This window comes from Tursiops truncatus, chromosome 16 (assembly GCF_011762595.2).
Source record: "Tursiops truncatus isolate mTurTru1 chromosome 16, mTurTru1.mat.Y, whole genome shotgun sequence".
NCBI lineage: Eukaryota > Metazoa > Chordata > Mammalia > Artiodactyla > Delphinidae > Tursiops > Tursiops truncatus.
Window position 1 is genome coordinate 32,211,664 of NC_047049.1, and position 26,461 is coordinate 32,238,124.

At 36.6% G+C, this 26,461-nt stretch overlaps 2 protein-coding genes across 18 annotated transcripts in view; one reads left to right on the top strand and one right to left on the bottom strand.

Annotated features, from left to right (window-relative positions):
• Positions 1 to 26,461, top strand: part of NOC3L (NOC3 like DNA replication regulator) — a 47,688-nt gene that overhangs the window by 7,884 nt on the left and 13,343 nt on the right. For 12 of the 16 annotated variants that reach the window (XR_012326976.1, XR_012326980.1, XR_012326979.1 and 9 more), the window contains exons 7-21: positions 1,859 to 2,020; positions 2,776 to 2,869; positions 5,054 to 5,229; positions 5,636 to 5,764; positions 9,622 to 9,753; positions 11,346 to 11,426; positions 11,759 to 11,859; positions 14,393 to 14,465; positions 14,552 to 14,615; positions 14,697 to 14,768; positions 15,132 to 15,313; positions 16,332 to 16,460; positions 17,146 to 17,243; positions 20,165 to 20,249; positions 20,579 to 20,703. Coding sequence is in view for 7 of the 16 variants with exons in the window: in XM_073794170.1 (XP_073650271.1) it covers positions 1,859 to 2,020; positions 2,776 to 2,869; positions 5,054 to 5,229; positions 5,636 to 5,764; positions 9,622 to 9,753; positions 11,346 to 11,426; positions 11,759 to 11,859; positions 14,393 to 14,465; positions 14,552 to 14,615; positions 14,697 to 14,768; positions 15,132 to 15,313; positions 16,332 to 16,460; positions 17,146 to 17,243; positions 20,165 to 20,249; positions 20,579 to 20,703 (1,703 nt within the window). In the remaining 9 variants the exon portion in view is untranslated. The remainder of the gene's footprint in view (positions 1 to 1,858; positions 2,021 to 2,775; positions 2,870 to 5,053; positions 5,230 to 5,635; positions 5,765 to 9,621; positions 9,754 to 11,345; positions 11,427 to 11,758; positions 11,860 to 14,392; positions 14,466 to 14,551; positions 14,616 to 14,696; positions 14,769 to 15,131; positions 15,314 to 16,331; positions 16,461 to 17,145; positions 17,244 to 20,164; positions 20,250 to 20,578; positions 20,704 to 26,461) is intronic. The other 4 variants (XR_012326983.1, XM_019939663.3, XM_073794173.1 and 1 more) reach the window with 1 other exon arrangement.
• PLCE1 (phospholipase C epsilon 1) overlaps positions 21,250 to 26,461 on the bottom strand; it is a 317,614-nt gene continuing 312,402 nt past the window's right edge. For both annotated transcript variants that reach the window (XM_073794169.1, XM_019939658.3), the window contains exon 33: positions 21,250 to 26,094. The gene's annotated coding sequence lies outside the window, so the exon portion shown is untranslated. The remainder of the gene's footprint in view (positions 26,095 to 26,461) is intronic.

The following is a 26,461-nucleotide window of genomic DNA, read 5'->3' on the forward strand; positions in this document are numbered from 1 at the left end:
TTCTTCATCTCTAAAAAGAGGATGGTACTTTTTTGTTTTTTGGCTGCGCTACGCAGCATGTGGGATCTTAGTTCCCCAACCAGGGATCGAACCTGTGCCCCTGCAGTGCAAGTGTGGAGTCTTAACCACTGGACTGCCAGGGAAATCCAGATGGTACCTATTTTAAAACTGTTGTGAGGATTAAATGATAAAATATACATGAAGTCATTTAAGGGGTACTATTCTTTTTAGCTTGGTGTCCCCAGCATCCTACTGTGATGAGTATTTGTTTATTGAATGATAAAATAGATTATTTACATTTATAGAAAAAAAATTCATATGGGTATGCTTTGCTGTAGTACTTGTCCTTTTCTAATAAAGTGAGGGGAAAGGTCTGGAGCAGAATTGGGGAGGGGAATTTGGAATATTTCTCACCAGTATGATCTCATATAATCAGTATAAAGCCATAGAGACAAGAGCTATTGATCTCATTTTACAGTTGAAAAATTAAGGCTTACAAATTCAAGTTGTTTCATATTTTAATAGCTACTAGATTGGAACCCAGGTCTTCTAACTCTGGATCCTCATGCTCATTTCATACAAGTTAGGGTTGCAAATAGGTGGTGGCGTATTTGTCCTCTCACCACTATATGGCAAACATTTTTGACCAACCAGCGTATTCTGAAGATAGCAGAGCACTCCAGCAGGCAGTGGTAGTTCATCCAGTCAAGCACATTTGTTGAAATCAGCTTTTCACTTCTTCATCACATAATACAAATGATCTTTCTATGATCTTGTTGAAACTAAATGTGGATACATTATATTTAATTCCTGATTAGTTCATGTATAGGTGAATAATATACTTGATTGATATATGTAACATTTTAATATATTTCAAAAAGTGTTTTTAGGGAAATATAGGACACACATGTTTTAGGAAAACCCAGTGCCATTTGCAGCAACATGGATGGACCTAGAGATTATCAGACTAAGTGAAGTAAGTCAGACAGAGAAAGACAAATATATGATATCACTTATGTGTGGAATCTAAAAAAATGATACAAATGATCTTATTTTAAAAATAGAAGTAGACTCAGTCATAGAAAACAAACTTACGGTTACCAAAGGGGAAAGGGGCAGGGGAGAGATAAATTAGGAATTTGGAATTAACAGGTATAGATTACGGTATATAAAGTAGATAAACAACAAGGACCTGTATAGCACAGGGAACTGTGTCAGTATCTTGTAATAACGTATAATGAAAAAGAATCTGAAAAAGAATATATGTTTTTATATATATATAAAACTGAATCACTTTGCTGTACACTTGAAACATTGTAAATCAACTATACTTCAATTAAAAAAAGTAGCATCGGGCTTCCCTGGTGGTGCAGTGGTTGAGAGTCCGCCTGCCGATGCAGGGGGCGCGGGTTTGTGCCCCGGTCCAGGAGGATCCCACATGCCACGGAGCGGCTAGACCTGTGAGCCATGGCCGCTGAGCCTGCGCGTCCGGAGCCTCCACAACGGGAGAGGCCACAACAGTGAGAGGCCTGCGTATCGCAAAAAAAAAAAAAAAAAAAAGTAGCATCATAAGTAGAAAACCTAATAAAAAAAGAATTTCTAAAAAATAAATAGATTAATAAATTTATACTTTTTAAATTATATTTTTTCTAACTGCTTATTTAACAAAAATATGATGAACTTATAGCTTTAGTGATATATCTTTTGTAAATGTGAGCAGTGTCTGTAGTTGTGTGTGGCTGTACTAGACTGTGAGCCATTGTGTGAATTCCACTTATTGTGCCAGATGTGAGGCTGTTGTCTTTTGTTTATAATTGTCTTGCCATTTCTCTAGCCATATAAGGTATTTCTTTAACAGATTAAAAAATTGAAAGAATTACGTTCCATGCTGATGGAACAGGATCCTGACGTGGCTGTTACTGTTCGAAAGCTGGTGATAGTTTCTCTGATGGAGTTATTTAAAGACATTACTCCTTCTTATAAAATACGACCCCTAACAGAGGCAGAAAAATCTACCAAGGTAATGCTGGATATAATTTTTTTTAACATCTTTATTGGAGTATAATTGCTTTACAATGTTGTGTTAGTTTCTGCTGTATAACAGAATGAATCAGCTATATGCATACATATATCCCTATATCTCCTCCCTTTTGTGTCTTCCTCCCACCCTCCCTATCCCACCCCTCTAGGTGGTCACAAAGCACTGAGCTGACCTCCCTGTACTATGCAGCTGCTTCCCACTACCTATCTATTTTACATTTGGTAGTGTGTATATGTCAATGCTACTCTCTCACTTCATCCCAGCTTACCCTTCCCCCTCCCTGTGTCCTCAAGTCCATTCTCTACATCTGCGTCTTTATTCCTGTCTTGCCCCTAGGTTCATCAGAACCTTTTTTTTTTTAGATTCCATATATTTGTGTTAGCATACGGTATTTGTTTTTCTCTTTCTGATTTACTTCACTCTGTATGACAGACTCTGGGTCCATCCACCTCACTACAAATAACTCAATTTCGTTTCTTTTTATGGCTGAATAATATTCCATTGTATATGTGTGCCACATCTTTATCCATTCATCTGTTGATGGACACTTAGGTTGCTTCCATGTCCTGGCTATTGTAAATAGTAATGCTGGATATAATTACTACACAAAATAAGCTGAAAATTTTGCATAGCTAGAGATGGGAGAAATAGTGGGGACACTCATATTTTGTGGTAATTTAAAAATGGATTTCAGTATTTTGATTTAAGGAAATAATCTTTTTTGGTCTTTTTAGATCCGCAAAGAAACCCAGAAGTTAAGAGAATTTGAAGAAGGCCTGGTTAGCCAATATAAATTTTACTTGGAAAATCTGGAGCAAATAGTTAAAGGTATATTAAAAATATCTTAAAAGTATGTAACACACTTAGCTTTGATCAGGAATGTGAATTCTATATTCTGTCCTGTGTGTTTAGAGTCATGTAGCGTATGGTCAGGAGCAGAGTCTATAGAGTCAGACTTCCTGGGTTCAAATTCTGGTTCACCACCTATGTGGTGGGCAAAGGACTTAATCTCTCTGTGCCTCAGTTTTTCCTGTCTATAAAATGGGAATAAGGATAGTACTTTACCTCATAGGATTGTTGTGAGTGGTGAATTAATTTATAGATATAAAGTAGAATTATAGTGCCTATACTAGGCACTGTGCTTTATCAGCTATCAGTATTAGTATTATTGTTGCTGCAGTTCTTTACCTAGTAAGTAGTTGTATGTTTCTTGAATTCATGAATGGCTGGAATTTATTCTGCTGGTTTTTTTTGAGGGTTTTTTTCCTACATCTTTATTGGAGTATAATTGCTTTACAGTGTTGTGTTAGTTTCTGCTATATAATAAAGTGAATCATCTTTATGCATACGTAAACCCCCATATCCCCTCCCTCTTGTGTCTCCCTCCCACCCTCCTTAATCCCACCCCTCTATTGGTTGCAAAGGACCGAGCTGATCTCCCTGTGCCATGCAGCTGCTTCCCACTAGCTATCTATTTTGCATTTGGTAGATGAACTTAAGGGCAGGACAGGAATAAAGACACAGACATAGACAGTGGACTTGAGGACAAGGGGAGGGGGAAGGGTAGGCTGGGACAAAGCGAGAGAGTTTAGCACTGACACATATATTCTACTGGTTTTTATTTGAAGGGGGTAGTCAAGGGAGAAAGATAATGTGAACTGGTTGTAGTGAGTGCCTTGAAAATGGGCTTAACATTATCGGGATGATAAACTCTTCTGTCAAACCCTGTTCTCTTTCTCTTCGTTCAGAAGAGGAAGGACATGGGAGGCATTCAGGCATGAATGGGGAAGAGATTTCATTGCCAAGGCGAGGTGCTTTCACCTGACTCACTTGGGCTCCTTTACTCAGTGCTGGGTCTAAAGATCACCCAGCTGCTAGCTCAGCTGCAGCAGAGCTACTTAATCTGTCGGCCCAGTAATGACATGGAGGTGGGATGGGTGGCATGGGCATTGCTTCTGTGCTCTGGCATCCCGACTGGAACCTACATACTAGTATTTATTTATTTACCTACTTGATCTACCTGTCTGTCTATTAGAATGTCTTCAAGATTCATCGTTGCTGTAGCATGTGTCAATATTATCTTCCCTTTTTAAGGCTGAATAATATCCCATTGTATGTGTACACTACATTTTGTGTATCCATTCACCCATCCATTATGAAGTCAGTTTTAAGTAAATAGAAGGTATCATTCTTACTTACGGTGAATACAGTCTGAGGAAAAATCACATATATGAGAAGCAAGTTTAAAACAGGCACTAGGGAATTCCCTGGCTGTCCAGTGGTTAGGACTGCATGCTTCCACTGCAGGGGACATGGGTTCTATCCCTGGTTGGGGAACTAAGATCCCGCATGCTGCGTGGCACAGCCAAAAAACCCAAAATAAATAATAAAATAAAATAAAATGAAGCCAAGGCACTGTCTTCTATATTGTCTTTCACATCTCTGGTTGTGTATGATGTAGGAGGAGGTCTTGAACCTACTCTAGAAAAAAAATCAGCGTATTTTCATATCCTCACATTCAAGATACTGTGTTACAGTAACAGAATATGTATGTAGAAGTTTCTAGAAAAGAGGTACTGTGAATCATTAATTATTTTGAAGGAGAAATTAAACTTTTTTGGACCTCCTGGGTAAAGATACCACAGTGAGCATCAGCAAGAAGCCAGGGGAAATGATGCTTATGGAAAGCCAAGATTCTTGTAATTGTGGTTAGTCAGAGGGTGGATGATGGTAGGCAGATTTTAATGGTAACATCTGTACTTGTGTCTAAGTGTAGACAAGGATGATGGTAGGCAAATTTAACGGTAACATCTGTACTTGTGTCTAAGTGTAGAGAAGGATCATGGTAGGCAAATTTAACGGTAACATCTGTACTTGTGTCTGAGTGTAGCCAGCTCATACTTAAGAAGTCACATGGTATGTTGATTTTTCATATTACTGCTTATTACTGTAAAACAAACTAATTGAAATTTTAGCCAATGAATAAAGTAACTACAGTTATCTCTTGATTAGACTGGAAGCAAAGGAAGCTGAAGAAAAGTAACGTGGTTTCCTTAAAGGCCTACAAGGGACTGGCAGAGGTGGCTGTGAAGAGCCTGTGTGAGCTGCTGGTGGCCCTGCCTCATTTCAACTTTCACAACAACATCATTGTACTGATTGTCCCTCTCATGAATGACATGTCAAAATTGGTGGGTTGCTTTTGTTGCTGTTGTCCTTAACAGAAAATCATAGACGATGCGATTATTTTTTTTCCTCCCAAAATTCTTTTGGCGCTATTATTTTTCGCTAAAATTGGGTCCTTTGTTAAATACTGTCTCTTCAAGAAAATTGTTTGAATGTAAGCTTGGTGAAGTGGTTCTGAATAGGAGGTGGTTTTGCCCTCCTCTTCAGGCTGTGTCTGCACACATTTTGATTGTCATGACTATGGTGATGGAGGATTGTTGCTGCTGGCTTCTGGTGGATAAAGGTCAGGGAGGCTTCTAAGCATCCTCCAATGCACAGGACAGGGCCCCACAACAACGGATTATCTGGCCCCAAATGTCAGTACTGCTGAGGCTGAGAAACACTGGTTTAGTGTAACATTTTATTTTTCAGGTATCTGAAATGTGTTGTGAAGCAGTAAAGAAACTCTTTAAACAAGATAAATTAGGCCAAGCATCACTCGGTGTAATTAAAGTGATTTCTGGTTTTGTGAAAGGCAGAAATTATGAAGTTAGGCCAGAGGTAAGCCTTTTTTTTCTCACTTTATATTGTGTTTGCTTTTAAATTACGAAGTTAATTTTCAGTTGTTATGAGGAATTTATTTTTTATAGATGTGTAAAGTATAAAAGTGAAAGTGCTCCCCAGAAGTAACCAGTCATAACAGTTCGGCGTGTATCCTTCTAGATGTTTTTGTATGCAGATAGAGACATACTTTGTATTTTAAAATTAAAAAAATGGGTTTATACTTTGGAAACTATTCTGGAGCTGTTTTCATTTAATGTATTGTGGACTAATGTATAGGGCTATCTATCCCATTCTTTTTAACAAGTTTGCTGTAGTATTCCATTATGTGAATAATATATAGTCACTACTTGATGGATGGCTGAGTTGTTTCTAGATTTTTGCTGTTACAGTCAGCATGGAAAAGAATGTTTGGGCCACATTGTTTTTTCACACTTGTGTGAGTATTCTGTGAGTTAAATTTCTAAAGTGTGGATACTGGATCCAACAGTATACACATTTAAATATTTGAGAGCTAATGCCAAATTGTCCTCCAAAAACATTTGATCACTTGTGTTCCCGCTAGTGATAGGAGTGTCATTTCCCCACAACCTACCCAGTGTTGAATATTTTTACTCTTTAATCTTTGTTAGTCCGATAGGTAAAAAATTACATAAATTAATGTATATTATTTTGTTTACACATTTTTATTAGTGAGGTTTTACTTCCTTTCATACATTTATTAGTCTTTTGAATTTTTTGCCTGTTTGTATTGTTTGCCAGTTTTTCTCCTCAGGTATTTGACTTTCTTAAAGACATGTAATAATTTTTAAAATGTGCATATATTTGAATAAATATGAGCCATGTACTGGGCACTGTTCTAGGTCCTGGGGATAAAGTAGTGAACAAAAGAAACAAAAGCTCTGTGTGTTTGTTGAGCTTAAGTTACATAGTAAGGATATTAAGTCTCTGTTATATAAGTTGCAAATATTTATTTGTTGCTCTGTCCTTTAATTTTGTGTTGTCTTTTTGCTTTATAGAAATTTTGCATTTTAATTACTTATTTTACAGAATTGATTTTTTTATATTCAAGAATATCAAGTATCTTGCCATTTTCTTTTATGTTCTTAAGTGAAGTTTTATAGTTTTCTTCATTTGGGTCTTAGATATTTTCATTAATTTTTAGTCATATAGTTTTGATTGTTAAGCTGATTTTTTTTTTTTTTACTGTTTTATTTCCTAATTTTGAAGTCTTCTTCCTTTGCCGTCAAATTCTTTTCATCCCTTATAGCTGATAACTTTAGTTGAACCGCTAACATTACAAATATTGGGCTTAAGTATTATTCAGAATTTTAGAGTAATCAGGGAATAAGGCTTGAACATGAAATTGGCCATAGGGAAACACTTTCATTTTAATGATGCTAGAATATAAACTGCTTTCTTTACTTTCTTGGTATTTATTTATTTGCTTGGTATATATATATACTTTGTATAGTAATCTGATTTTTTTAAGGTGTACAATGTGATGATTTAATCTATGTATACACTGTGAAATGATTACTGCAATCAAGTTAATTAACACATCCATCACCTCTCATAGTTACCTTTTTTGTGTGGTGAGAATACTTAAGATCTACTCTCTTAGCAAATTTCAGGTCTATGATACAGTATTATTACCCAGAACTTATTCACCTTATAACTGAAAGTTTGTATCCTTTGACCAGGATTTCCTCATTTCCTCCATTCCCTGGCAAGCACCGCTCTACTCTCTGGTTCTGTGAGTGTGACTTTTTGAGATCATACAGTATTGATCTTTCTGTGTCTGGCTCATTTCACTTAGCATGATGTCCTGCAGGTTCATCCATGTTATCAGAGATGACAGGACCCTCTTTTTAAGGCTGAATAACATTCCGTTGTATGTATATCCCACATTTGCTTTATTCCGGCGGGCATGTAGATTGGTTCCATATCTTGGCTTTTGTGAACAGTGCTGCAGTGAACATGGGTGTGCAGATATCTCTTTGAGATACTGATTTCATTTCCTTTGGATATATACCCAGAAGGGGGATTGCTGGACCATATGATAATTGTATCTTTAATTTTTTGAGGAGCCTCCATACTGTTCCATAATGGCTGTGTCAATTTACATTCCCACCAAGAGTGTACAAGGGTTCCCTTTTCTTCACAGCCTCACTAACACTTGTTATTTCTTGTCTTTTTCATAATAGCCATTCTGATAGGTGTGAGGTGGTATCTCACTGTGGTTATGGTTTGCATGTCCATGATGATTAGTGCTGTTGAGCATCTTTTCATTTACCTGTTGGTCATTTGTTGTTTGTCTTCTTTGGAAAAAATGTGTTTTTAGAGCCCTTGTTCTTTTTCAAATCAGGTTGTTTTTTGCTGTGAGTTGTTAGAGTTCTTTAGTATTTTGGATATTACCCCTTATCACATACATGATTTGCAGATATTTTCTGCCATTCCATAGGTTGCCTTTGCATCCTGTCGATGGTTTCCTTTGCGTATGGAAGGTTTTCAGTTTACTGTAGTCTCACTTGTTTGTTTTTGCTTTTGGTGTCATATCTAGAAAATTAATGCTCAGACCAATGTCAAGGAGCTTTGTCTCTATGTTTTCTCTTCTAGGAGTTTTATGGTGTCAGGTCTTACATTTAAGTCTTTAATCCATTTTGAATTAATGTTTGTGACTGGTAAGATAAGGGTCCAGTTTCATTCTTCTGTATGTGGATATCCAATTTTCCTAACACCATTTATTGAAGAGACTATTCTTTCCCTATTGTGTATTCTTGATTCCCTTACCAAAGATTAGTTGACCATGTGCCGCATTCTTTGATTTGGAGTTATTTTTCATTTGTGGGTGATATTTTATGAGCACATAGAATACCTACAAAATACTCACATCTTTCTGAGACCTAGAGTGACTTCAGGTTCAGTGTTTATGCTTTTAGTTCTTCCTTGTTTTCATTACATGCTTTAAATGAAGTTCTCAGCTTTCTTCCAAATGTACATATTGGAACCTCAGAAGAATACAAACCTGTAGTTCTTTTTTTCTCCAAGAATGCTGCTGTGACTGCAGGTCAGTAGAGTGGTTTCTTCCCCAGAAAACATAGGATTTTAAACCCCTTTTGTCTTTGTGTTTGGATGGTTGCTGTAGCACACAGTACATCAGTTTCTAAATTAGTTTCTGAACTTTTTTGAATGGCTTAAGGCAATAGTACATGTGGTCCCTGGACCAGCATCAGCTGGATTAGAAATACAAATTCTGGGGCCCCGCTGCAGACCCGCTGAATCAGAAGCTCTGGGGATGGGGTCTAGCTTTTTGTGCTTTAACAAGCCCTCCAGGTGATTGTGATGTTTGCTAAAGTTGGAGACCCACTGGCCTGAAGAAAAGTAAGTTGTCTTAATAACACTAGTCTTCATTTTTTTTTGTTGGGAAAAAAAGATTAGAACTGTTAACTGCAAAACTGAATCTGGTTTGGGAATTTAAAGCTGGTTTAGAAATGTCTAATAAACATCGTCTTCTCCCATACTGGTCCAAACCTTTTCCTGACCTGTCTACTCTTTGTAATCCTATCTACCAGTGCCAGGTAGTGTTCTCTCTTCCTTGTTCTTATTCCACTGCAAAGTAGTATTATGTGTATTTAGCCAAATACTAGTGTCCTTTCATAGACAAAATTTACTGAATACGTTTAACAAAAAGATAATAGAACTTTGTGTAAAATGTGATAAAAGATGTTTCAAAGTTTTTTGTATTTTGGGTTTTTTTGGCATGAAGGAAGAACACTGTTGAATGCTTATTCTGTTTAAAGTATTTGAGGGCAATATAAATATTAAGCTGGTATTTGTGTTTTCTTCAATACTAGATGTTAAAAACATTCTTGTGCCTAAGGATCAAAGAAGTAGAAGTGAAAAAAGATACAGAGGATATTAATAAACAAAAAAAGTTCATGACTTTCAAGGAAAAGAGAAAAACTCTATCAAGAATGCAGAGAAAGGTTTGATTGATTTCCTTTGTTGTTTTAATTGATTTTAGATTAAAATCGTAATATAGGCACAGGTAAAAATCATAGTTAAGATATAAATATTTTTAAATCTGATATTTAGAGAATTTTATTTTCTCCAGTTATTGCAAAGAAATGTTTTATTAAATCAACTTAAACAGATAGTTCATTAGCAAAGAGAGCAGTAGATGAAAAGGTTTTCTTGCCGTGCTGGCTTTTTTTTTTTTTTGGCCACACCGCACCACTCGGCATGTGGGCTCTTAGTTCCCCAACCAGGGATCTAACCTGTGCTCCTTGTGTTGGAAGCACGGAGTCTTAACCACTGGACCACCAGGGAAGTCCCCATGCTGGCTTAGATTCATTGTGATAACACAGATTCCTTCCTTAACAGAAAGGATGCATTCATGTGAAGTTGGCAACAAAGTAGGTTTTAGTCGAATCTACTTTCTCTGTTGGTTTGTATTTGAAAACTAGGTTGAAATTCCAGGCTTTTGTTTATTTACTATGAGACTTTGGAAACATTTTTTTAATATTCTGAGAAACGGAGCTAAAAATAGCACCTACCTTGCAGGGTGATTGTGTAGTTTAAATATGATGACATAGGAAAAGCACTTAGAGTGTGCAGTGCTGGGCACACTTTATACACATTAGTTACCACCACCGCCATTATTATGATCACTTCTCAAAACATTTCTAAACAGTTTATTAGGGTTATCAAATGGGTTATAAAAACAAAGGAAAAAATAATTTCCAGGGAGATCCATCTTTGAATGTGTCTAATAAATTTTGAAAATAAGCCAGGAATATCAAAATAGACTTAATGATTGTTAACAAATGAAGGTAAATATTTAAATTATTTATACCATACCATCCTCATATACGTTGGATGTGCCTGTTAGGAACAGCATGTATGTGGCTAGTGGGGAAGCAAAGGCCCAATAAGCAGCTCTTTAACAGCTTCATGTGAGGGAAGGAAACGCCATTCCTCAGTCAGTCCCCGGTGTCTCAGGCAGCTTAGCAACCATTGTTTGCTGCTCTAACAGCATAAGGGAGTGGAAAAAAGTTGGTTTTCCGTTGAATTTCTGTATGTATAGTATCTGATTTTATGCATTGTATGTAAATGAGTTTGGGAAGCATTGTTGATGACTGGTTTCCACATTATAGATGATTAAACAATAAGAATTATTTCTGGGCTCAGCATGTCCTTCCTTCCTTTCTTTCTTTTTTTGAAAAAATTTAAATTACAGAAAACTACAGAGAGTAGTATAATAGCCCATGTATTTACCATTCTGATTGAGCAAATATTAATATACTTCAGTTTCTTTCTTGAAAAGAAAGAAAGCATTGGTGGTAGAGTTGGAGTCCCTCTGTCCCTTCTCCAGTCCCATCCTTCTCCCGTCCTCCAAGGAGGCAGCCACTGCCATAAATTTGGGTTATGGATGCTTCTTATCCATTTTTCTATTTTTGCTTATATTTGTAGACAGTCTGTGGTATTATTGTGTGTGTTTCATAATATTGGCATAATGCCTCTCTGAAGGTAGCTTTTTCATTCAGTGGTATACTCTTTTTTTAAAATCTGTTTTCAGTGGAAGAAAGCAGAAGAGAAACTAGAGAGAGAGCTTCGGGAGGCAGAAGCTTCGGAGAGTACTGAGAAAAAACTTAAACTGGTAGGCAGTTTCACGTTTTCTCATGCTTTTAAAATGTTTTGTTAAATGATTTCAACTAGAGATTGATTGCTTCAACTTGTGGTTGTATGACTTTGGTTTATTTCATGAGGCTTAGATACATGATGTATAAGAAATGATAAATGTGATCGATGATGCTAGTTTTAGGAAATCACAGGATGTGTATCTTCATTCTGCTTTGTTGAAGCTCTTAAGATTGAATAGTGGGGAGTGATGGGAAAGCACAGAAAAGGTTGGGTTTTGAAAGCTGTAGTTGTGGTAACTCGGGAGAAAGTATACTAGGTTATACTGAAGTCATTTTGTCTGTTCTGCAGCACACGGAGACTCTGAATATTGTGTTTGTGACCTACTTTAGAATATTGAAGAAGGCCCAGAGGTCACCTCTCCTGCCAGCAGTTCTGGAAGGTCTTGCCAAGTAAGGGCTGTGTAGGTTGAAGCCTTTTAGATTCTTTCTAAATCAACAAGACCGAGGTAACCATGAATTTTAAACAGGGTTCACTAATGATGACCCGGTGTCCTTCTTAGTTCTCATTCCTTTTTTATTTGTCACCAGCTTTTCCTTGGAACTGTTCATAACACTGCACTTTTTTGGTTTTCTCATCTCAAACCTTTTATTTTAAAAATCTCCTTCGCTAACTCTTTCCTCCTACTTATTACTTAGTTCTCGCTGTCCCTAGGGTTCGTCCCTCAGTTCTGCTTTCCTTCTGTTCTGTAGTCAGTTTTTAGTCTTGCATAATCTGTTCCTCTTAAGATAGGTCTTCTTGTATTCTGTCAACACTAATGAACCTACTGGGGGATGTGAGCCAGAATAATGGTTGTCAGGATAGTTTTCTACAATTATTTGAGGTATTGTCCTGTAGAACAGTGCTATCCAATAGAAACATAGTGTGAACTACATATGAAATTTAAAATTTTCTGTTAACCACATTGGAAAGGAAAAAGAAACATGAAATTAACTTAAATATATTTTGTTGAACTCATTTTATCTAAAATATTATTTTGACATACATTAATGTCAGAACAATGAGATTAAACATTAGTGAAGTGTTTGGCATGGCTTTTCTCATACTGTATCTTCTAGAAGTCATATATGTTTTACATTATAGCACATCATCTCAGTTTGGACTAGCCACATTTCAAATCCCTAATGGCCAGCGGCTGCGTTGGACAGCACAGCTTTAGAAATAGGACTAATGTCTGGAAGATAGAGAAAAGGCAAATTTGGTTCAATGTAGAAGAAATTACTTTCTAATGACTGTAGCTATTTGGTGATGAGATGCTTTGCCTTATAAGATAGTGTGGTCCTTGTCATTGAAAGAGAGGTTGGTCAGAGGTTCAAAGAGAAGGGATTATTCTTACCTTAGGTAGGACCTGTTGTTTGTTTTTTTCAATGATCAATTTCTTTTTTGTTTTTGTGTGTTGGGTCTTCATTGCTGCGCATGAGCTTTCTATAGTTGTGGCGAGTGGGAACTACTCTTTGTTGTGGTGTGCGGCCTTCTCATTGTGGTGGCTTCTCTTGTTGCAGAGCATGGGCTCTAGGCACGTGGCTTCAGTTGTTGTGGCACATGGGCTCAGTAGTTGTGGCTCACGGGCTCTAGAGCGCAGGCTCAGTAGTTGTGGCACATGGGCTTAGTTGCTTCTTGGCATGTGGGATCTTCCTGGACCAGGGATCAAACCTGTGTCCCCTGCATTGGCAGGCGGATTCTCAACCACTGCACCACCAGGGAAGCCCTGGCAGGTGGATTCTCAACCACTGCGCCACCAGGGAAGTTCTAATGACCAATTTGTTTATTTAAACAAATTTTCAATAATACATGCTCATTTAAAAAATTCAAATAATGCAATTAAGAATTAAAAGATCACAAGTTCCCTTCCTTCCTACATCAGTATGTAAATCTGCCCACCTGCCTTCCTTCATAGAAATTGAATCTTTCACATAAATGTATACTGTTCTGTAACTTCCTTTCTTTTTTGGATAAACAGTTATTCTGGGTATCCTTCTATGTTAGCACATATAGACCCACTTTTCTTTTTAAGTTCATAATACTCCATGTCATGGATATTTAATACTTTATTTGGTCAGTCCCCAGTGCTACACTGGAAATATCTTCAATGTACTTGTGTGCACATATTGCTAGGTCAAAGAGTATGATCGTTTTAAATTTTGATAAATATTGCCGTATTACTTCCCAAAAAGGTTGTACCAATACACAGGGAATATATGACCTCTGAGGTCCTTCCTTCTTCTAAGATTTACAGTGTCAAAGGCTCTTGCACTAATATTGAAGAGATATCCTGACTTTAACTACTTCGGTGCCTGATATTTTATAGTGTACAGAGTCCTCTGACATTTAGTAGCTCACATGATTCTTTCTCTTTAACTCTATTGAATGATCTCAGTTATTTTTCAAAATAGAAGGCCAGGGCAGTCAGCTCTTAACTAGGATTATATAGGTAATTAATTGCTGAGCCTGAACTAGACACTAGCTCCAAGATTTTTTCTTTTCTTTTTAAAGCTTTCATAGGGTCCATTTTCTAATTAATAGCAAAATCTTTCCTCCTTTCCTTCTTCCTGCCCCATTTTCCTAGAAGCTGTAACTGCTGACTCCTTTGTGACTTAGAACATTGTTGGACACCTGGTCAACTTGACTCAGAGAACTTGTTTGCTCTTAGCAATTTCTTTCTCTGGGTAGGAGTATTTTTGAAATATATTTAGTTTGTTTAGTGCCTCATATATTCCTGCTGAGTATAGTGTCCAGTCGTGGATGAATTGTCCAAAGAGGCCAGTCTGAATTAATGAAAAGTATCGATAATCACCATCATCTCCATCATAGCTAACATTTTGAAATAAGTAATATTGAAAATATGGTTTTAAAGTCAGGTTTAATTTTTAACTGCTTTATGTCTATTTTTAGGTTACCTTTTAACTAAGTTTTGTTTGATTCTAGGTTTGCTCACCTTATAAATGTGGAGTTTTTTGATGATTTATTAGTAGTTCTACATTCTCTCATTGAGTCTGGTGTAAGTAACTCTACTAATGAATTACTTTTTAAGATATAAATTGTAATTGTTCTTAATATCCTTTTTTTTTTCCTCTTCGTTTTAAGGACCTAAGCTATCAAGAAAGTCTTCACTGTGTCCAGACTGCTTTTCATGTTCTTTCTGGGCAAGGTAAGGTACTTTCTTGATTAAGTTTTGTTTTCTTTGCCTTTGGAGGCTTTAACATACCTAATTTTTGTTCTCATTTCAAAGGTGATGTTCTGAATATTGATCCAATGAAATTCTATACACATCTTTACAAAACACTGTTCAAGTTACATGCAGGTATGTATGTTTAGATAATGTGTCTTTAATAAATCTTTATCTTCTAAGAATATTTTGTGACTGGAATTATAGTCAATGAAAATTGAGAAATAGGAGCAGGTATATAAAATGCTGGCCTGCCAGTGCTACACATCTGTATTTAACCTTAAGTGAGACTTGGAGTGAGAGAACTTTTGGAATTGACTGGAGATGCAGTGCAACTCACATTATTGTGTGAGCAGTCTGGCACTGCTTCATCGTTTCCATAGGGAAATGATGTGGGACAGGTGCGACAGGCTCCTCTTGGATTTTTCCGAAGTTCAGTGAAGTTGCATGATGAAAAAGTAATGAGAACAGCCCCAAAGGGTATATCTGCTGTTTTAGGTGCTACGAATGAAGGTGTTGAGATCGTCCTCCAGTGCCTTGACGTCATGCTGACTAAGCGCAGAAAGCAGGTTTCTCAGCAGCGGGCCCTTGCCTTCATCAAGCGCCTTTGTACCCTTGCTCTTCATGTGCTTCCAAATTCAAGCATTGGCATTTTAGCAACTAACAGAATATTAATGCATGTAAGTAGTGATGCAAACGAATAGAGCTAAGTTCTTACAGTGCAACAATGGTGTTTTGTTCGATGCACATTTTTTTCCTCCATTTACATTATTATTTTAATTATAAAAGTAATTCACACTTGTAACAAGTTAAGGTGATAAAAGAAGTACATAAAATTACAGAAGGAAAGCACTCCACCCCTACTGACACTCTCCAGTTTTACGATTTGGTGGGTATCCTTCCAGAAAACTTAAAAAAAATTCATTTATAAATGTGTACACTAAACACACACAAACAACAAAACTTTTTTCTTTTTTAATGGAGAGGGGATTATGATATACAGTATTGTTCTACAACTCTTTTTTAACACTTAATGGTGATGAACACATTTTGTGTCAGTACAAATACAGCTACTTGGTCTCTTTAATGATTATTGGTTTAACAAATACATAGTTCTTACTGTATGAATTCCACTGTTACAATGCTTTACAAAAATTAACTCAGTTTTCATAACAACTCTGTGAAGTAGCTACTATTATTGTTCCCATTTTATAGATGGGGAAAACTGAGGTCCAGAGAGACTAAGAAACTTGTCTAAAATGACACTGCTAGTAAGTGGCAGAGATGGGATTTAAATTTAGGCAGTCTGGCTTTTACACTTTACATTTTTCTTTTGATGGATGTAAGATATTTCCTTTTTTGCTATTATAAATGATGCTATAGTGAATATTCTTATAAGTGTATCTGATGTAATTATTTCTATAGGAAAGATTCCTAAAAGTGGGGTTGCTGAATGAAAGAATATCTGTTTTCTTTTGCAAGATAAAATTAATTCTTTTCAAAGCAAGCTAATATTCTTTTGTTCTCTTGTGGAATAAACTTAAATTGCAAAAATTAAAACTAGGTATAAAGTGCATGTGCTTATAGCTCTTATGTAACTGTAAAATCAAATTATGTAAAAGTACAGAATCCAATAACGTTCTTAATATTAATAATATTACTTTAATTAATCCTTCTTTTTATGTGACATTTTTGCAGACTTTCCCCAAAACAGATCTGTTGCTTGACAATGAATCTCAGGGTAGTGGAGTTTTCCTTCCTGAGCTGGATGAACCTGAGTACTGCAATGCTCAGAACACTGCTCTTTGGGAATTGCATGCACTGAGGGTAAGAGTCCCCCCCTCCCCTTTTTGTGAGGGCTTTTGCAGTTTTTCCCCCAAGTAGTTATAATTGCCAGAGAACTTAACATATTTTGTTCTGGGACTGCCTTTCATAGAATTCCTGTCTAAATACTGTACATTTCACTTTGCTCTTACTATTAAGATGTTGAGATGCATTTTCTAAGGAAGCAGAAATTGATTTCAGTATTGTGGGGTGAGATTTCTTGAAGTCACTCCCTGACACTATTCAGAATAGAAGATATGTTATCAGGCACATTTGTATTGGGTCTTATTCAGGGGGACTTCCAGAGGCCTGCAGCCCACCAGTTTCAAGAGGGTTTCACCTACGTTGTGATCCTACAGTGCGGACAGCAGCAGCATTATAGTGGAAATATGTTTTAGGAAACCTGTTGTAAACTAACTTTTTTCACTCTGAAAGAGAAATTGCCTTTTGATTTTTCTTTTCATACTGTAAAAGCAAGACTAAGCTACTTCAGTGAACTTGGTCATCAAACAGATTTGTGTTGGAATCTTGTGAGCAAAGATACTGTTTTTTTTCTGTAGGTATGTGGTTGTAATGAATTACATATGCATATGTGGTTTTTTTAAAAAATTAATGTTTATTAAAGTATAGCTAGTATCTTATAAAATATTGACCCGTGCAAAATATGGTTGTCCTGTTTCCCCTTCAGCGACATTACCATCCTATAGTGCAAAGATTTGCAGCTCACCTCATCGCTGGAGCCCCTTCCGAAGGCTCGGAAGCACTCAAACCAGAGTTGAGCCGAAGGTAGTATTAGCATTGCCTTATTATAGAACTGCAAATTTCACTTGATAGCTGTTTTGACTATGAGAAGTCTGTTTTCCAAAGTAATAGATTTCAAAATGTAAAGTGCTGGTTGGTTATCTGGACTTGGTCCACTTCATATTCCTGAATTATTCCAAAGAGAAAACATTGCTGACTGTGATTTTGTTAGTTTGTTTTGAGTAATTACTTAACCTTTTTTTTTTGGTCATAAAACGTTTCACACATACAGGTAAGTAGAAAGAATAGTGAATCCCCATATGCTCATTACTTAGGTTCAACATTTAATAAGATGATGCCATATTTGCTTTATGTGAAGGTCCATGAGTCCATCCACAGAACCTTTTTTTTTCCCCCCTCCAAATGGTTCTCCTAGGACAAGAAAGGGAGAAGTGAGGAGGGAGAGAAAAGAAGTGCTTTGAACACTGCCACCCAGAAGGGAGCAGTTTCTCTCCTTGGCCCTCATAGCCATCTCTGTTCAGTGCCCCCGACCTGTGAGAGTTTGGACTGGCACTTCCAGCATTCACCTTACACGCTTCCAAATTGAGAAAAGCGTCCTTCTAAAAGAAGTTTCTTTTCCCACAACTTTTTGATCTGAAAAAAATTCGTACAGAGAAGTTGAAACAGTAGTAATTATCGTTTTTTCCCCCACAAAGTCAACTAGGAAATACTTCAGTTATACAGAAAAGAAGAGAAAATGGTATGACACCCTTGTAATATTCCCATCACTCAGAATTAATATTTTGTTGCAGATTTTTCCCCTCCTTTGCAAGCCCACTGGTTTCTTTAAATCAGAGATCACAGACAAGTGACCTGTAGGCAAGATTTTCTGGCCTCTTCAGAGTTTGAACAAGAATCTAATTGGTCTAATCTTTTAAATATTGGAAGAATTCGCCAAAAATCATTTCCAGCTTCTCTTGAAATACTGAGAGGTTTGACAAAACAGGTCTATATTTTTACAAGGCAGTAGTCAGATGTATCCCTCTCTAAATGAGACATATATTGTAATTTCCTGTAAACCCTTTTCCTTCTGGGTAGGATAGAGATAACCTTTGCTCTTATTAAATAGTAAAATGGCCATTTACGTCTTTCATCCTTCATACTTCTCACCTGTACCCCGGCTTTGTTTTTCAAAAGGAAAAGGAGAAAATGATTCTTTGTCACTTCTTCACAATCCTTTTCTGGTATGTTTTTGTCAGAGATCTTCACCATTTGCCTCATTTATGCCAGAGGTTTCCTTTTGTGGAGGAAGTTGAATGGATTATCCCAAAGGCTTGAGAAGGGAGACTCTTGATGGGCTTCCCCTGGGGAGTGGAGCTTGGGATGTGAGCCTGATTGCATCCCTTGCCAATCTCCTTTGGAGAATATGAACCAATCTCAGGTCATTAAGGATTCATTTACATGCATGGGTATAGACATTTATTCTGTCCTGATTGGCCTCTCCTTGCTTTCAATCCAGGCAAACAGCTGAAGGGTTGAGCTGATTGAAATCCATGGAAGGTGACTCCATGCCTATGCTCTCATGACTAACTTACACTTAGTTGCATATCGTTCACATAACTGGTTGAGTTGGGATTTGATCATATCGAGCTTGAGGGCTTTTTGCTCAGCCTTTTTGTCCAGACCTATATTTCTAAATGTATACCAGACCTCTCTGAGGTGGATTTAGTTGGATAATGATGTCATAACATGGGGATTTAGGATTTATTTTATATAAGTGTGTTTTGTTGGTTTCCAAAGAAAACAAAAACAATAATTAGAAAAGATATATGCATTCTTATGTTCATTGCCACATTATTTACAATAGCCAAGATACGGAAGCAACCTCAATGCCCACCAATAGATGAATGGATAAAGAAGATGAGGTATATATACACACAATGGAATATTACTCAGCCATGAAAAAAAGAATTAAAGCTTGCCATTGGCAACAACATGGATGGACCTAGAGGGGATTATGCTAAGTGAAATAAGTCAGAGAAAGACAAATACTGTATGATTTCACTCTAAAAAACAAAACAAATGAACAAACAAAACAGAAACAGAGCCATAAATACAGAGAACAAACAGGTGGTGCCAGAGGGGAGGGGTTAGGAGGAGGAGAGAAATAGGTGAGGGAGATTAAGAGGTACAAACTCCCAGTTGCAAAATAAATGTCACAGGTATGAAATGTACAGTGTGGGATATATAGTCAATAATTATACAATATCTTTGTATGATGACAAGTGGTAAGTAGACTTATCGTGGTGATCATTTTGAAATGTATAGAAATATCAAATCATCACTATGTTGTGTAACAGGAACTAACAGAGTTGTAGGTCAATTTTACTTCAAAAACAAACAAACTCATAGAAAAAGAGATCAGGTTTGTGGCTACCAGAAGGGGGAATTGGATGAAGGCAGTCAAAAAGTACAAACTTCCAATTATAGGATAAATAAGTACTAGGGATGTAATGTACAACATGATAAATATAAGTAAACTATTGTATGTTATATATGAAAGTTAAGTGAATAAATCTTGAGTTCTCATCAGAAGGAAAAATTTTTTTTCTATTTCACTAATTTTGTATCTATGTGAGATGATGGAGGTTCACTAAACTTATTGTGGTAATTCATTTCATGATGTATGCAAGTCAGATCATGCTGTACACCTTAAACTTACACAGTGCTGTATGTCAATTATATCTGAATAAAACTGGAAGAAAATAAAACTGGGACAAAGAAGATTTTAATGAGAAAAAAGAAACAAAAACGAAAGCAGGATTATGTTATATCTAGGTTTAGAATAATGAGTACAATCTAATTGTTTTCTCTGTGTACAGTCTAATTCTGTGGGTACAATCTAAATATTTTCAAGTTACACAGATATGGTGGTGTCTTTACTTTTCTTATATTTGTGATTATAGATCTCCTGCAGAACTTTTTGAGGCTTATAGCATGGCAGCAATGACATTCAATCCTCCTGTTGAATCTTCAAATTCTAAAAGGAAGGTGGGTGACACTTTTCATTATTTTTTTTAAAGGATGAAATAAAAACTAAATTAATATGTTTCTTAATACCTGATTTCAACTTGCTTGTTTCGTGCTAGGAGTTGATGGTAGGATAGATTTCTGGGGTTGGAATTCTATAGAGACAGTCAGGAGACTGTTTCATTCAATGCAGGATATGCCTGATATGTCCAAGACCTGACCCAGCACCTGTCGTTATTTTTCATGTGTTAGTTTGGTGTCAGCTGTTGCCATTTTTAACTTTGCTCACGGCTTGGCTTTTGCTTATGGCATAAGCAAACTTTTAACTCATACTTTTAATATTTTTTCAGGATAAAGTTTTACAAGGGGATTCATTTTTAAGTGAAGAGATAAGTCAACTAATCAAAAGACATTGTAGTGAAGTTGCTACTCAGTCGCCTCTGGATTTCACCAAATATTTGGAAACGTCAGTACGGTAATAGAAAAATGAAAAGTCAGGGGACTTTTGTTGTATATTTGTGTGTTTGTGCAGATGCACATAAAGATATATTGTTAATTTAGGACCTTCTCTTGAGGAGGAAGAATTATCCTTTGTGTGGCACAGGGTTCTGCCCCAATTCTGAAAATATGCACAGGAAAATCAAGACCATGAGATTGCTTTCTACCATTCAGTTACTCTTTATAACCAAATACTTTTTAATAACGAAATAAGTGTTTTTTTATTGTACCACCATGATGGAAGTGAGAAACATTCTAAATTTGAGTGTATATATTTTTATGAAAATTTTTGAGAAAAGAAAAAATAGCTTGCAATTGGATACCAGGTTCTTTGGCTCTTACTGGACGATATGCTTCAAGAAGTAACCTAATTTGGCATTTGTGAAAAAGAATGCTCATCATGGCTACTTTCAAAGAAAGTTTGAGTGTGATTCTAGTCTCTTTGAAGTTCGTCGCATTTTCTGACATGCTCTGGAGGGTGATGGTGGAAAAAACCAAGTCTGAGACTTTCTTTACCATTCTGTTTTAAGGATAAAGGGTACCCAGCGAGGGGCTTTTTTTTTTTTCTCCCTTCATTTTTTTTTTAACAGATGAAATGCCTATTCTTATGAATATAATTAAAAAGCAGTATTTTATGTGACAGCTATTGCCATATTCTAGGAATGGCTTATGAAATAAGTGTTTTAATGACCAGGTTATAAATATCCTCTACTGTGAATAGCTGAATAAAACAGCTGCACTTTTCTGCTTTCTAGTGAGCATTTTAAAAAATGCACAGCAGTCCAACTAAGTAGATCTATTTCTTCAAAGCTGTAGAAGCCAAATATTTTGGCCCAGGGTAGCGCTTAAAGTTCTTTTTTTTCTCATGAAGTAAATGAAAATAGAACGTTCCTTTATCATTCCAGCAGAGTGGGGAATATCAGCTTAATGACGCATGTTAATCTTAGCATATTATATGTGGTTTTAAAAAGTGTTTTTAAGATCAATTTTTTTAGGCTTGATTACTTAATGGTGAGAAATATGTGGTTCATTATATAAATACTTGCTTTTAATGCACTTTTTAGATATTAAAGTTCAGGAATGTTATGAATATTTGTTTAGATGACCAAGGGGTCTTTTGCCTTTGGAGCACAAGTGACCAGTACATGTCACAAATCATTTATTTTCCAAACATATACAAATACATTTATATTTCACATTGGCAGCAAAAACTATAGTTTAAATGAAAAATTTTAAAATAAAAATTCATCAACTATTTCACACTTGTATTATGCTTTTAACCTTGTTACACATAAGCGAATCACAGTGGGACCATAAAATTATACATCTTGTATTTGAATATCCTATATGAATTTGAGGATGAAACATTTGTGCACTAACTTCTGTAGCCTTGTACTGATGAGTTTCATTTTCAGAACTAAATATTATAGTCATTAATAATAACATACACCCTGAGCCTATAGTAAACTACAGCCTCGATGTCTGTTTTTTTAACTAGATAAATATTGAGCACCTACTATGTGCTTAGCACTGTGCTACGCACTTAAAAGTGAAGTCGGGTAATAACAGGCATAAGACGTAGCCTCAGTCTTCCATGCCCTTGCATGTTGAGTCAGAGCATTCACATATTTTTTTGAACACAACATTACCCAATTCAGTGTCAGAGTGAGTTGTTTCAAAGTTCAGAGACCTGTATCATCTGAAATAGGGAAGGTTTCAGAGGCCTGCTGGATGGCAGACTTGAGCATAGTATGTTTTGGATCTAAGAGATGTGTACGAACAGCTTGGTAATCATGGCGATTCAGTATTTCAAAAACACTCAGGTATTCCTGTCAGAATCCTTAGCCGTCATGCAAGGACTGCATTTAGGAAGTTGATAGGAAGAAATGGCAGAGAACATATAAATTGTTAACAATGTACTGTATCATGTTGACCCAAGTTTGGGCTTTGTGTAAGAGGCAGTCTCCTTTTCTAACAACTTTTTGGAGGGTCCAGGTATTCTCCTCTTCTTGCCTTGCTGCTGATTTAAGAGAAGCAACTAAAAGTGTTTGAGGCAGCCCACTAGAGAGCTCTTTCCGTGTAGGCTGCCTCTCACTATGCCAAGTTCAAGATCAGACACCAGCCAGGAAAATCCTCCCTACTGGCATGGGAGCAGAGTTGTGGAGCTTTGTGGTTTAGTTAATTCAGTTTTACCAGGCCAGTACGCAAGCTCTGATTACTTTTCAGAATTAAGCAAGGCCTTCGGGTGTCTGGCAGAAGAGGAGAGGTCTACAGAGGTACTAGAAAGGGAGAGAACAGAGGAAGGGGAAGATGTGTTTAAAAAAAAAGCACATACGGAGCCATAGGGGAGGCCCGCTTTCATTAGTGAGCCTTCAGTGTCTCCAGAGCCATCACGATGGGAGACCTTTGTGTGAAAGTAAATTTGACTTTTGACTCACTTTTGTTGAGTCGAGACTCCATATTTCTCCCCAGCTAGAGAATTTATAAATAACTTTTACTTGGTAAGGATGACACGAAAAGAGACGTTCCTTTAAGAAGGCACTTTCTGCACAAATAATGTTACTTCCTGCAGATTTATCCTCAAACTTATTCTCAACTCCTTCATACCCTTATATAATCTCACGTTAGTTTGCGAAACAAACAGTTACAGAGGAGGTGACTGAGAGGAAGTTAATGTTTTTTCCAGCATCACACATCACGTTGGATTCTTGTTCTAATCTTTTCTTGCCAGCTATCATAATCTTAAACGTGGCGCCACCTAACAGAATTCATGCTCCTTTCTGTTTTTAGTGAAGCATTTAAAAATACTTTTTTTCAAAATCTTGTAGTAAATACAGTTTGCATATTTGTTTGTTTGTTTATTGAGTGAAGTAGAAAAGAACAGCTTCTTGCTTTGCCAGGCAAAGGGGACCACAGGGGGTTAATGCCCTCAAAACTGTGTGTCCCGACCTGGAGCGGGTAGTGAGGAGTTTTATAGTAATGGTTCAAAGAGGGCACCATTAGCTCATGGACATTCTGATTGGTTGATGGTGACGTAAGTGGGAGTCAGCATCATCAACCTTCTGGTTCCAACCGGTCTGGGGTTTGCGTGCTTGTGGGCACCATACCCTTCATTTCTCCCACTTGGTGGGGGTTTCAGCCAGCTTGTATTATTTAGATTCTTTTCCACATCGACTTTACTGATGAAGGTTTGCTACCCAAATTTTTAATGGTATGGAAAGTATGAAGTAGTAATGGGTATAGTGTGGGTGACTATTTTAGATGCATTCTAAATGGGATAATTTCTTTCATTTGCTATAGTAATATAACTGTATAATTCAGAGACGATCTAAATCAAAATTTCCTACTTTTGGCAAACACCAGGCTGTGCTGGTTAGCTGTAATAGTAGAGTAGTCCCCCCTAAAGTCCCCAAGACTCAAATACAGCAGAGTATGTCCTTTCACCTCAGAATGAACCATCAAGTTGGGTTGCAACATAGGCCAGAGGTTGGGTTCACTCACTTGCTAAAACCTAGTCTCCCTTGCAGTCTCAAGGTAAGTTTCAGACTTTGTGCTAAGGGCCATGGGGTGGGGCGCTGCAGGGCTTAGAGTGAAGGCCAAGTGATAAACCTAGTGAGACCGGTCTTGCTTTCCATCTCGCTACTCTGCACAGTTTTCATCTTGACTCTTGCCAGTTAGACCAGTAACCCAATTTTTATGACACAGTAAGCCCAACCAGAGGAAAAAATGCCTCTTAGTTTAGAGAAACTTGATTACGGTTTCTGGAATATTTTAAAAAATGAGGCAGCATTGTACATTTGTTGTAGACTGATTATTTGATTTAAAAAGAAACCTGTAGCACTGTACAAATGACATCAAACTGGAATAGCCTGAATTCTGTTGACAAGCAAATGTGGCTCTTCTAGCATTAAAGCTTTGACTCAGTCAGAACTTCCAGTAACATGAAAGCTGGGCCGTGTGTTTTTAACACTTCTGTTAGCGTATGCAAAGAACTTGGGGATTGTTTTATTCATTTTTTATGGTGAAAAACTTCTCAAAGCAAAGGTTAGGATTTTTAGTGTGTTTTATAATTTGAAGAAAAACATCTTAAATTTTAATGTCAATAGAAAGATAAAATTTGGATTTTACTTAGAGGAACACCTTTCATTTTAAAAATCATAATTTGCTTCATGCCAAGAATAAGAAGAATCCTTTACACGTACATGATAGTTTTATACAGCAAGGTTTTTAAAATAATTTACATTAAATGGCAAGTTACATGCAATTCTGGCCTGTTTCAGATATCCAGAGCATACATTTTCTTTTTAGGAGATTTGTCTTCAAATAGTGAGATAGAACCACTAACGCTTCTAATCTGCAAGCAGTATCAAGAAAGCCGTGTATAATAAATATATAGGTACAATGTCAGTACAGACCTAGTGAAATAAATAAACACCAACAATCTACTTTTGCTTTAAAAACATGGTTAAGTTTCTTGTTAAGATGTCACAACTCAGTAGATATACGTTATTCTAACTTCATTTTATGGAAACCAAAAGTCTGTGAATATATAAGCAATGAACGTAAAAAAACCCAACATCATTCTGTAGCTAAAAAGAAATACTACAGAGTTCACAATGGTACACAATATAGAAACTAAATTGAATTAATTTTTAATGAATCTTATAGGACATATTTACACTTGCAATGCCCAGAATCTTCCAATTCTCAGCCATAAAATGTATGACTAAACTAGCCTGCTTGTTTTCATACCACTGCATCTTGTTCCCAGTTTTCTAAGTCAGGTCAGCAAACTATGGCCCTTGGGCCAAATCCAGCCTGCCACCTGGTTTCGTATAGCTCTTGAACTAAGAATAGTTTTTACATTTTTAAATGATTTTAAAAAATCAAAAGAGGAATATTTATTACATGGGAAAATTGTATGAAATTACAATTTCAGTGTCTTTATATAGTTTTCTTGGATCACAGCCACATTCATTCACGTGTGTATTGTCTATGGCGCGTTTGCACTACAGCTGAGTTGAGTCATTGCAGTGGAGACCATATGGCCCATAAGGCCTAAAATATTTGCTGTCTAGCCCTTTACAAAGTTTGTTGACCCTTGTTCTAAGTCAGTTATTACAAGGTTAGCAATGGTTTTTCCAACTGTTGACACATGTAAAGTGGCAGTCTGCTGGGCTTCTTTGCTTCATCAGGAAACTGGTTGGTAGCCAGCCCTGTGCCATTTTGCTTGACCTCAGTGTGGACCTCATATCGCAAGTTCAGAAATCATCAATTTCCAGTTTAAGTCTAATGAAAATAAGGAAGTTATATTTGTTTCCATCATGTTCATTCTTGACTTTATAATTTCTTGCCCAAAGATCTTCACCTGTAAAATTGTATACATAGGCTTGTTAGTCTCTTTAAAGTGAAGGAGCAGAAATGTTCATAGTGTAGCAAGGTTTAAGGTTGTTCAACCAACAGAAACCCAAGCTCTGGTGACTGGGTCTGGGGGAGAGACTATTTCCTATAAACTCACAGTGGTAGAACATGATGTTCCTGGGAGGTGGAACATTAGGCTATTTCTGCCCTGGAACATCACATTCTTTAGAAAGATTTTTTTTTTTTAAACCATAATTAAACTGTTCAGCTTTAAAAAAAAAAAAAAGGTGGACTTCTGTCAACTAGTTGAGTAAGTTAATTATTTAGAAATTCTTAGATTATTATTAGGAGGTAACTTGAAACTTTAGAGGTGA